This window comes from Crotalus tigris, unplaced genomic scaffold, assembly GCF_016545835.1.
Source record: "Crotalus tigris isolate CLP2741 ecotype Arizona unplaced genomic scaffold, ASM1654583v1 scf7180000024427.8105951120:4207309, whole genome shotgun sequence".
Lineage (NCBI taxonomy): Eukaryota > Metazoa > Chordata > Lepidosauria > Squamata > Viperidae > Crotalus > Crotalus tigris.
Window position 1 is genome coordinate 2,849,470 of NW_024100595.1, and position 12,023 is coordinate 2,861,492.

The 12,023-nt window shown below is 42.2% G+C and overlaps 1 protein-coding gene across 1 annotated transcript in view; it reads right to left on the reverse strand.

Moving 5' to 3' along the window:
• The window catches only part of LOC120302296 (integrin alpha-M-like), a 52,168-nt gene that overhangs the window by 19,505 nt on the left and 20,640 nt on the right, over positions 1–12,023 (reverse strand). Inside the window, exons 10-15 of the mRNA XM_039330463.1 lie at positions 11,247–11,332; positions 10,134–10,266; positions 8,815–8,957; positions 2,943–3,086; positions 1,315–1,521; positions 1,109–1,239 (exon numbers count right to left, since the gene is read on the reverse strand). Coding sequence (XP_039186397.1) covers positions 1,109–1,239; positions 1,315–1,521; positions 2,943–3,086; positions 8,815–8,957; positions 10,134–10,266; positions 11,247–11,332 — 844 coding nt within the window. The remainder of the gene's footprint in view (positions 1–1,108; positions 1,240–1,314; positions 1,522–2,942; positions 3,087–8,814; positions 8,958–10,133; positions 10,267–11,246; positions 11,333–12,023) is intronic.

A 12,023-nucleotide genomic window follows, 5' to 3' on the forward strand; every position in this document is an offset into this window, starting at 1 on the left:
AGATGTAGGAATTGCATTACTTTTCCACTTTAGCTAGCAAAATGTTTGGGATCAATCCTAAGCCTTCTTGTCTCTCCTGGTTGTGCCTAGTCCGATTGCTCTCCTTTCCCTTGCCTCAATAAATTAAGGGACACCTTTAAAAGAGTTCCTTTCATTTACGGATCAGATTTTTCTCACTCCTCGTTAGAAATGGACAATTGTCTAACTCTACTTCAATACTTTGAAAGGGAGCATTCATACTGATAGACTTTACATAAAACCCTGGGGAGTTATAAGATGGGTGGCTATATAAATGTGTTAAAGAACAGAACGAGCACAGAGAAGAGTGACAAAGATGATTAGGGGTCTGGGAGCTAAATTATACAATGAACAATTGAGGGAACTAGGCTTGTCTAGTCTAACAAAGAGAAGGACTAGGGTGGACATGATAGGAATCTTCCAATATCCGAGAGGCTCTCACAGAGAAGAGGGAATCAACTTATTCTCCAAAGCACCTGAAGCAGCGGTGGGATTCAGCCAGTTCGCACCACTTCAGCAGAACCGGTAGCTAATTTTGTGTGGCCCAGGCCCAGAATGGACGTCCAGAAGCGGCATCCACATAGAGAACCGGTTGTTCACATAGTTGAATCCCACCACTGACCTGAAGGCAGGACAAGAAGCAATGGATAGAAACTAATCAAGGAGAGAACCAACCTAGAACTAAGGAGAAATTTCCTGACAGTGAGAACAACTAACCAATGAAATGGCTCATCTTCAAAAAAGATTTTGGGTGCTCCATCACTGGAGGTTTTAAAGAAGAGACTGAACATCCATATGTCAAGAGTGGTCTGGGGTCTCCTGGTTGAGCAGTGGGTTGGACCAGAAGACCTCCAAGGTCTCTTCCAACTCTGTTATTCTGTATTTAATAGAATAGAGTAGAGAGTAGAGTAGAGTAGAGTAGAGTAGAGTAGAGTAGAGTAGAGTAGAGTGGAGTGGAGTGGAGTGGAGTGGAGTGGAGTGGAATGGAATGGAATGGAATAGAATAGAATAGAATAGAATAGAATAGAATAGAATAGAATAGAATAGAATAGAATAGAATAGAATAGAATAGAATAGAAACAAGTCTTACCTTAGGAGCAGCACTTGTCCATCAGCCCCAACAGCCAGATCTGGGAGTCCGTCTCCTGTAAGCTCCAACCCCCCATCCAGAGCTTGACCAAAATACTGCAGCCTGTTGGGCAGAACAGAAGCCTGGATGTGCTGCAAAGAAGAAACAGAGAGTAAGACGATAAGGAGGCAGAGGGGTGACGGGGATGTGGGCAGCTGAAGGCTCACCTGGATAAAATCAGGGTTGAGGGATCTACTCTTCCCCTGAAAGATGTACACAGCTCCTTGATTCTCGTCCTCCAATGGTGCCCCAACAGCCACATCTGTCCACTGATCCCCGGTAATTTCCCCGGCTTCTGCTATGCTGGTTCCAAAGCGGCCCAAGGGATGATGGGGCTTCCCTTGCAATTCCTTGCCGCAGAAAAATGTTTCTCCCTGAGAGGGAAATGGGGTGAAGGAAAGGCATGTGAATTGGGCTGAAAGCCTTTTCTCCAGAAGTCATCGTGCCTGGAGGAAATCAAACCCCTGAATAACAGCCCTGCATGTATTTCTGTTCATCTCCACGCCACACCACCACCCCCACCAAAGATATGGTAAAAAAAAAATGTCAAGATGGTGGCTGCAATGAAAGCTTCACAATGCACGTAAACAAAAATGGGTTATTGTTTGGCACTGCTGCGCCTGCCATCTTGACTTTTTTGACCTTATCTTGTAGCCACTCCTGCGCTGCCACCCAGCTGAACCGTTCTATCATTCAGTTCACAGCCACAATGCTCTGTCTTTTTGATTCTCCAACAACTTGAGCTAAACGCTGGTACTTTGTCTCAGAGTGCATTATCACTAGACTCGGGCCTAGCTGCTTGGGAAAAAAGCTGAATGAATGAATGAATGGATGAATGAATGAATGAATGAATGAATGAATGAATGATGCTTTTAAAAATTGATGCGAATCCAGTCTATATTATTCTTGAAGGTTCCAAGGCTCTAAATGCAACTCATTCCAAACTCATCAATGAAGGCGAATATACGTGTCCCAGGATAAAGTTGCAAGATCCGATCTGATCACTGGGATCAGAGGTTTAATATTCCGAGCTTTCAAACTCGTACTGGAGCTCATCCTCAGGGAACTTCTCTCTCCCAGGATGTGTAGTCTATGCGTAGTATTTATGTTGTGCCTGGTTGCATGTGGGTTTTTTTATTTGTTAATTGGAGTGTTGATGGCTGGCTATTAAGCCATTGGCTGTTGTTTCCTGGTGCTGCCAAGTCCTCGGCTCCTAAGTACCCAGTGAGCTGGTGGTAAATCAGCATCTCTGTTGACTGACAAATGGCCTGTTTCCCAGGCTTCAATAATTTCCCTGGCTACCTTTGTACCTGCTTGACCAACAATCTTAGTAGCTGCAAAATTGAACGTATGTCCTTGTTCATTGCAATGTGAGGCTACAGACCACTTGCTTGAGTTCTTGCAATTAGGTGGTTAGCTTCCCCCCCCCCATCTTTCCTACATAGTCACAGGGGCTCGGAAGACTAAAACTCTGGTCCCAGTGACTGACCAAGATTGGATCCTGCAACATTCCTAACTACTGGAAAAAAACCTAGTCCAGCCCAACCCAGCCTAGCCTCAGCCTCAGCCTCAGCCACAGACACAGATGCAGACACAGTCACAGTCACAGTCACAGACACAGCGACAGACATAGACACAGACACAGAGACAGACACAGCAACAGACACAGACACAGTGACAGACACAGACATAGACACAGACATAGACAAGAGACAGACACAGCAACAGACACAGACAAAGACACAGCGACAGACACAGACACAGCTCCCAGTCCCCAGTCCAGTTTTTTACTTACCTGCCTTTGGCAAACATAGACCCTTCCTCCTGCGGTGCCATCATAGTACATAGGTGCGCCAATGAGGACCAAGTCAGTATTCCCATCTCTGTCCAGGTCCACAGCACACAGGGTAGCCCCAAAATACGAGCCGATCTGGGGGGACTTTAAAGTTTCCATTTTAAAAAAATATTTGCCTAGGACAGTGGTGGCGAACCTATGGCATGGGTGCCAGAGGCGGCACTTGGAGCCCTCTCTGTGGCCACACGTGCCATTGCCCCAGCTTCGCCTCCCCCAGTGACCCCCTCCTATCCAGCAGCCCCCCTGAAGGAGAGTCGCCTCTGAGCATGGCCCATGTGGAGCAGCACAGCCAAGGACATGGCAGCCAGGCAGCGTAGACAAGATTCTGTCCTCATACCCCATGCTGCAGGGAGTGGGCAGAGGGCGTGACCGCCATAGTGCTGCTGGATTGCCTCGGCGATCTGCGGTGGGCTCTGGAGGCGGTGAGTGGTCCTGCGGGCAGGCAAGGTGGGGGATGGGGGTGGAGCAGGGGCGGGGCAGGAGGGAGCAGGGGCGGGGCCAGTTTTGGGGCACTCAGTCTCTAAAAGGTTTGCCATCACTGGCCTAGGATCCTCAAGTCTGACCAGTTTCTCTGCCTGATGCCCCCCTCCCTTTTTTTCCTTTATTGGCTGTGTGTCCCAGCAAAGCCTCCATTGCCAAAGACAGAAAAGAAAACAGTTTTGCACTGATGATGTTACCTAATTTGGTAATGAAACATCTGCAAGAAAACCACCAAGCTCGGAGAACACCAAGGACCCCGAAAGCAGCTTGAAATTTAGCATAGGACCCATTAGCCAGATGCTGCAATCAAAGCTGGCAGAGTTTCTGATCCACTGAAGTATTTAAATGCTTTGTGGATAGATAGTTGTTAGGTTTCCACTCAAGAATATTCAGATTTAAGTTGGAAGGTTGAGGTGAAGGAGGAGAAGGGGTGAGTGAAGAAAAAGAGGGAAAGAAGTAAGTTGGTTTGAGGTGGAATGCGGTTTGGGGGGAAATGGGCGGGCAAGACCGAATGTGGTGAGTATCAATTTGTTTTATTTTTTATCTGAAGTATTTGTAAGATTGTTATGTATTGTAAAGTTGAAAATAAAATTTTTTACAAAAAAAAAAAGAATATTCAGATTTAATTTCTCCAATGTTTTAGAAAATTCCTTTTTGGGAGCTCCTGTATGGCATTTAAAGTAGTTTTAAACAGCAGCTCTCTTTCATGAAAGGGTATGTGTTGAGAGGATCAAACTTCTCCTTAAATCTGGAGAGACTAAAAAACGTTCAGGTTTAGTAGGTAGCCATAATGCTTCAGGATTTTATGCTTGAAATGTTTAAATATTTTTCTGGAATTAAGGAATGTAGTTTCAGTGGGAGAAAAATACAGAATACTGAATAACAGAGTTGGAAGGGATCTCGGAGGTGTCCTAGTCCAGAGCTTTTCAATCTTTTCACCCATTGTACCACTTTTAGGATATGGCAAGGTGTCGCCTAGCAAGGTGTCAAAAACTTGATGACAAAAAAAGGAAAAAAGTGATAAAGTACAAGTAGTCCTTGACTTACAACAGTTCGCTTAGTGACTGTTCAAAGTTACAATGGCACTGAAAAAAGTGCCCCCCAAGGCACAGCCGAGCAAGACACCTGCCTGCCCACCCGGCCGCGCTCTTCCTCCTGTCCGAGGTTTTCATTGTTGTGAGCATTTCTGTTGAGGATTGGCAGCGGGGGTGGGGTGGGGATGGTGTTTGGTTTTTATTCCTCCCATCAGATGGGTGGTTGCAGCAAGTTTTGATCACTTCACATGACCCTGGGACACTGTGACCATCATAAATATGAATCAGTTGCCAAGCATCTGAATGTAAATCACAAGACCCTGGAGATGCTGCAATATTCCAGCTGATTGGTGCTTCTTCAGGGCTCAGCAGAAGCACCAGGATCAGCACCAAGCTTCAGCTGGAGCCTGGTGCTGATCCTGGTGCTTCCGCTGAGCCCTGACAGCCCTGCATCTCTTGCTCAGGCTTGTGCGGTGCTGCCACTGGTACAGCTCATTCCCCTCCCTCGCTACCACTTTTCTAGGATGGTCGCGTACCACCTGCCAGGTGCCAATGTACCACAGGTGGTATCCATACCACTGGTTGAAAAACCCTGCCCTACACCATTCCAGATAAACAGCTGTCCACTCTCTTCTTAAAAACCTCCAGTGATGGAGCACCCACAATTTCTGGAGGCAAGGTGTTCCACTGATTAATTGTTCTAACTGTAAGGAAATTTCTCCTAAGTTTTGGGTTGTACACCTGATAGGTTTCCATCTGTTGCTTCTTTTCTTGCCCTTCAGCGCTTTGGAGAAAAGATTGTCCCCCTTTTCTTTGCGACAGCCTCTCAAACATTGGAAGGCTGCTATCAAGAGAGAAGTCTTGGAGCTTCCGGTACGAGGCGACGGCGATGGCGGCTATCTTTTAGCCGTCCAGCTGGGGAAGTGTCAGAGCCGCGGAGCACAGCGCGCATCAGCTGGCCCGCGGCTCGGAATTCCCTTCCCGGGCAAAGGGAAGGGACAGAGAACGCAGGAATAGAGGTAGAACCCCTAAACCCCCTCTGGATTTATTTCTAGAGGGGGTGAAAGGAGTGTTCCCTCGGAGCTCCTGCTGATCTCCGCCTCCCAGCTGTTTTTGCTTCCTAGGAAGCAAAAGAAACCGCCGCTTCTATCTCCGTGTTTATAGTCTTTTGGTGAGTAATTTTTAAACGGACGGAGCAGTTTAAAGGATTTTTGTTATATATTTTAGGTGTTTATTTTTTTTTATTATTTGATTTTTACTATTTTTCCTCCTTTTCTTTGTTATATTAGTGAAAGGATTTAAGATGGCGTTTTGAAAGTGTCGGAGTTTTTTTTTCCTTTCCCTTTTGTTTTACTTTCCCTTTTTAAGGACTGGCTTTTGCTTTTGATACAAATCTACTAATGTGCAACTGCTAGATATAAATAAATATCTAGCTGAGGCAAGTTTTCCTAAACTGACTGAGGATCAGAAACATGAAATTAATGGCTTAATTACTAAGGAGGAAATTGCCTCAGCAATTCAACAATTGAAACTAGGGAAAGCACCGGGTACGGATGGGTTAACAGCTGTTTATTATAAAGCTTTAATGGAGGAGATGATCCAACCATTAAATGATCTTTTTAATGGTATCTTACAGGGTTTAGAGATTCCTCCTTCATGGCGTAGTGCTTTTATATCATTGATTCCAAAGGAGGATCAAGATCTTACTTTACCAAAAAATTATAGGCCTATATCTCTTTTAAATGTGGATTATAAGATATTTGTAAAAATCTTGGTAAATAGGCTTATGAGGGTGGCGCATCATCTTGTGCATAAAGATCAATCAGGGTTTATAACAGGAAGGTATATGAAAAATAATGTTAGACAAATTATTAATCTATTAGAATATTTAGACAAGAACAACCAAGTTCCTGCAGGGCTCATATTTTTAGATGCTGAAAAAGCATTTGATCAATTGAATTGGCATTTTATGCTAAGAGTAATGGAAGAAATGAATTTTGGCGAAAAGATATTACAAGCTCTTACGGTAATATATCAAAAACAAATGGCACAACTTATTGTTAATGGAGGTTTGTCGGAGGTTTTTACAATAGAGAAAGGTACTAGACAGGGGTGTCCTTTATCGCCATTGTTGTTTGTTTTAACACTGGAAATATTATTGATCAAAATTCGAGAGTCTCAGGAAATTAAAGGAATAGAAGTTAACAAAAAAGAATATAAGTTGAGAGCTTTTGCGGATGACTTGGTTGTTACTTTGTCGCAACCTGATTATTCTGCAGTAAACTTATTACAGTTGATTCATCATTATGGTTTGGTTTCGGGTTTCAAGATTAATGTAAATAAGACTAAAATCTTACCTAAAAATATGTCTAGTCAGGAGAAGCAGATTTTGGCTAACTTGACGGGTTTTGAGATTGTTAATAAGGTAAAATATTTGGGGGTGATGTTGTCTGTTTCTAATGTAAAATTATTTAAAAATAATTATGAAAGGTTGTGGGTCAGGGTACAGAAGGACTTGAAGAATTGGGAGAAGTTGCAATTATCCCTCATGGGAAGAATTGCAGTGATAAAAATGAATATTCTACCCAAGTTTCTTTTTTTGTTTCAAATGTTACCGATTTTGAAAAATGAGGTTAATTTAAGTGAGTGGCAGAAGGGTCTTAATAAATTTATTTGGACAGGGAAAAAGCCAAGGGTTAAGTTTAAAATTATGCAAGACTTCCGTGAGAGGGGTGGACTTAAGGTACCAAATTTGAAATTATATTACGATGCGGTGGTCTTAACATTAATCAGTGATTGGGTAAATTTGACAAATCCTGAGATACTTCATTTGGAGGGATGGGATTTACTTTATGGGTGGCATGCCTATTTAATATTTAATAAAAAATGGACTGGGTCTTTAAATCTCATATTTTAAGAATTTCTTTACTTAGGATTTGGAGAAAATATTATAAAAGTGATTTTAAAGTTCCATTATGGGCTATACCTTGGCATGCGATAGAAGGAATAAAAAGAGGAGTAAAAATGGACATGGTGTCTTATAGTCAGTTACTTAGATGGGATGGGCAAAACTGGCAGTTAAGATTACGAGAAGATTTAGCGCAAGAAAATATTATTTATTCTTGGTTTCAATATAGGCAACTAGTAGATAAATGGAAGGTGGATTGTAAATTGGGTTTTCTTAGAGAAGATGGAAATCTTATTAAGCAAGTCAAGGATCAAAGACAAACCCATATCAAGAGAATTTATGGAGTATTAGTCGAAATGGACTCAGAAACGGAATTAATTAAAGATTGTATGATTAGATGGGCGCAGAATTTTGGTGTCCCAGTCTCATTGGACATTTGGGAAACCATTTGGGTGAGAAATGTCAAATTTACACAAGCACAGAACCTTAGGGAGAATTTTTATAAAATGTTTTATAGATGGCACCTTGATCCACAAAAAATGTCTCTTATGTACCCTGACGTGCAACCCAAATGTTGGAGATGTGGTTATAAGGATGCTTCCTATTATCATATTTGGTGGTCATGCAGAGAGATAAAAGCATTTTGGATCAAAATATGGTGGAATATCCAGAGAATTTTTAGAAGGAGGGTAAAATTTACTCCGCAATTATTTCTGTTAGGCATTGTTACAGATTGTGATACAAAGGAGGTTGTATTGATGTTAAATTTGATTACAGCTGCTAGGCTGTTAGTAGGACAATATTGGAAGAAGGAATCTTTGCCTACATTGCAGGAATGGTTTCTTAAAGTAGCTTATCTGGCGGAAATGGCAAAGATTTCGGCTTTTTTAAAGCAACAAACGCAAGAGAAGTTCCTTGCTGTTTGGGACAAATGGATAAAATTTATACAATTTAGATTGGGTATACAAAAATATCACATAGCTTTTTTATAAGTTTTATTTTTATATATATATATAGAGATATTTTTATATATATATATATATATAAATATAAATTTTTTAATTTAATTTTTTATTTTTATTTCTTAATTTTTAATTAAGCCTATATTCTGCTCTGGGAAGCTCGGGGGGGGAAGGGAGGGTTTTTGTGAGGGGTGGGGGATGGGGTTTTTTTTTTTTTATATATATATATATATATGTAATGTTTAGTTTCTTTTTTGTATATGTTGTCTTTTGTTTTGTATTGTTCTTGTTTTTTTTGTAAAATTTATAAAACTTTCAATAAAAAAAAAAAAAGAGAGAAGTCTTCTTCTCTGGTTGATGGACCGTACGCCCAATCAAAATACAAGCTTACAAGCTGAATCATTTCTGCAGATGATCAGCCCATTTACCTGCTTTAAAGAGAGCTCTGACATCTGTTTCCACTGCCCTCTCTTTTGGCTGAACCAGACCACTTTGCCCATGTGTTGATAACGCGGGGCTCCCACTACGAAGCTTGTTCGCCCATTGACTTGAATTTCCTGAATTGAATAACCTGGTGAGGACACAAGGATGATCAAGGAAGAGGATGAAACAAAGGCACACAGCTTATTTACAGTTTTATAAAAGGTATTCTCAACTAGCCATGATAATGCAGATGCTTCTGGGGTATGCTTAGCCCAAGATTAAAATTAGCCACAAGCAACTGTCCCTGTCTGTAAGAACAGTTCCTAGATCTTCCTTTCTTATATCCTCAAACTACATTTTTAAATAATCTCTTTATGATTTAAATTTCTTTATTATTTAAGTTTCAACACCGTGCATTGTAATACAAATTAACATGAAAAGGAATTACAAAAGAATAAAGGGACAAAAGCAATGCATCAAACACATATAACAAAAAGCGACCCTTGACTTTATTTTAGTACAGAATATTAACAATACAACCACCTCAGGGCTTTTCAACCTTTTCACCCATTGTACCACTTTTAGGATATGGCAACATCTGAGTACCACCAGTCACCTAGCAAGGTGTCAAAAACTTGATGACCCTCCCCAAAAAAGGAAAAAATGATAAAGTACAGATAGTCCTCGACTTACAACAATTCACTTAGTGACTGTTTGAAGTTACAATGGCACTGAAAAAGTGCCCCCCAAGCCACAGCCGAGCAAGACACCTGCCTGCCCACCTGGTGGCGCTCTTCCTCCTGTCCGAGGTTTTCATTGTTGTGAGCATTTCTGTTGAGGATTGGCAGTGGGGGTGGGATGAGGGGGGGGGGTGTTTGGTTTTTATTCCCTCTGTCTGCTGGGTGGTTGCAGCAGGTTTTGGTCACTTCACATGACCCTGGGACACTGTGACCGTCATAAATATGAATCAGTTGCCAAGCATTTGAATGTAAATCACAAGAGATGCTGGAGATGCTGCAACATTCCAGCTGATCGGCGCTTCTTCTAGGCTCAGCAGAAGCACCAGGATCAGCGCCGACCTCCAGCTGGAGCCTGGCGCTGATCCTGGCGCTTCCACTGAGCCCTGACAGCCCTACAGCTCCAGCCATCTCTCACTCAGGCTTGTGCGGTGCTGCCACACTGGTTCAGCTCATTCCCCTCCCCCGCTACCACTTTTCTAGGATGGTCACGTACCAGCTGCCAGGTGCCAATGTACCACAGGTGGTACCCGTACCACTGATTGAAAAGCCCTGCTCTAGAGCAATAGTTTGCATTTTACTCTTACCAAGATAAGAGGATTTCAAATCATTTGTGGAGGAGGTGGAGATGTTGATAAAAGTCATATCACCCTGCCTGTTGAAAAGGAAGAGACCTCCAGACCAGTCATAGGCTCCGACTGTCCCCAATATGGAGAAATCCTAAACCAGCAAAAGAACCAGCAAAGCAGAGAAGATGTTAATCAACCGAAAGAAAATAAATCCTTCCGATGGAAATTGTCGTCTTCCTCCTTTCGTAGGGCACTAAGATATTCTGATTTTTCTTTTCTATAACCCACCTGTAATAACCTGTAATTAAAGAATGCAGAGAAGAACAACAAAGATGATCAGGGGCCTGGAGGCTAAAACATATAAGGAACGGTTGCTGGAATTGGGAATGTCTACTTTAATGAAGAGAAAGACGAGGGGGTACATGATAGCAGTGTTCCAATAGCTCAGGGGCTGCCACAAAGAAGAGGGAGTCAAGCTATTTTCCAAAGCATATGAAGGTAGAACAAGAAGCAATGGATGGAAAATAACCAAAGACAGAAGCAATCTAGAACTAAGGAGAAACTTCCTGACTGTTAGAACAATTAATCAGTGGAATGATTTGCTGCGAGTAGTTGTGAATGCTTCAACATGGGAATTTTTAAAGAAGAGATTGGACAACATTTGTCTGAAATGGTATAGGGTTTCCTGCCTGAGCAGGGGGTTGGACTAGAAAACCTCCAAGGTCCCTTCTAACTATTGTAATTCTAATTCTAATTCTAATTCTAATTCTATTCTATTCTATTCTATTCTATTCTATTCTATTCTATTCTATTCTGTTCTATTCTAACCATGTTTGGGACAAATCAAATATTCAAAACATCCCTTACTCTGAATTAGCCAAAGCAATGTACCTGTGTAGAAATCAGAAATCCAAAGAAGTCTAATTCTGCACACTTTGCTTTCAGACATTGCAGTCTACAAAGACTAAGGCTTCTACCGATGATTTGTCCAAGGAAGCCCACTGATCTTCATTTCCACGGGCATTTAATTCTGAATCATTTTCCTCTCTATTTTATGTTTCTACTGAAGTCTGACCTGCTACTTATCAACATCTAATTTGCATTGGGGGACCTGAGATGAGGCTGACTCACCTGGGTATGTAAAGCACTGAATCCTTCCTGAGACAACTCTAACTCGAAGGACTGAGAGCTGCTGCCAGTGCTCTGGGACTGAGTACCTGCAGAAGGAAGTGGGAAAGGAAGACAAATGAGAATCCCTGAGATGCTTCTACTGGATCAGAGGGTGGACCAGGCTTCGACAGGGGTCCTAGTGGAACAGAAGAGGGCATCAAGTTGACTGAAAGAAATATCGAACAAGTCATGGTATCTCTTGGTGCAACCTGAAGGCTTTGGGGAGGTAACGCTGCTGGAGCAATGGCAGGCCAAGAAGATGGATTATCTGTCAACTTAGGTCTGTTCCATCGATTTCAATGGAGGTTTACTCAAAATATAGATAAATCTGGAAACAGGTCATATTTCCAACCAGCAACATCAAGGATGGATGGATGGATGGATGGATGGATAGATAGATAGATAGATAGATAGATAGATAGATAGATAGATAGATAGATTAGATAGATTAGATAGGTAGGTATGTAGGTAGATTAGGTAGATAGGTAGGTAGGTAGGTAGGTAGATAGATAGACAGACAGGCAGGCAGGCAGGCAGGCAGACAGACAGACAGACAGACAGACAGACAGACAGACAGACAGACAGACAGACAGATAGATAGATAGATTTCGCTATCCCACCGCAGGAGTTCCCCTCCCCTCCATGTGCAAAAGGGAAGACCAACACTGGGTCGGAGAAACAAAGCTGGGATCTTTGGGATCCCAGTTTTGTTTCTCCATCCCACCACAGGAATCTTCC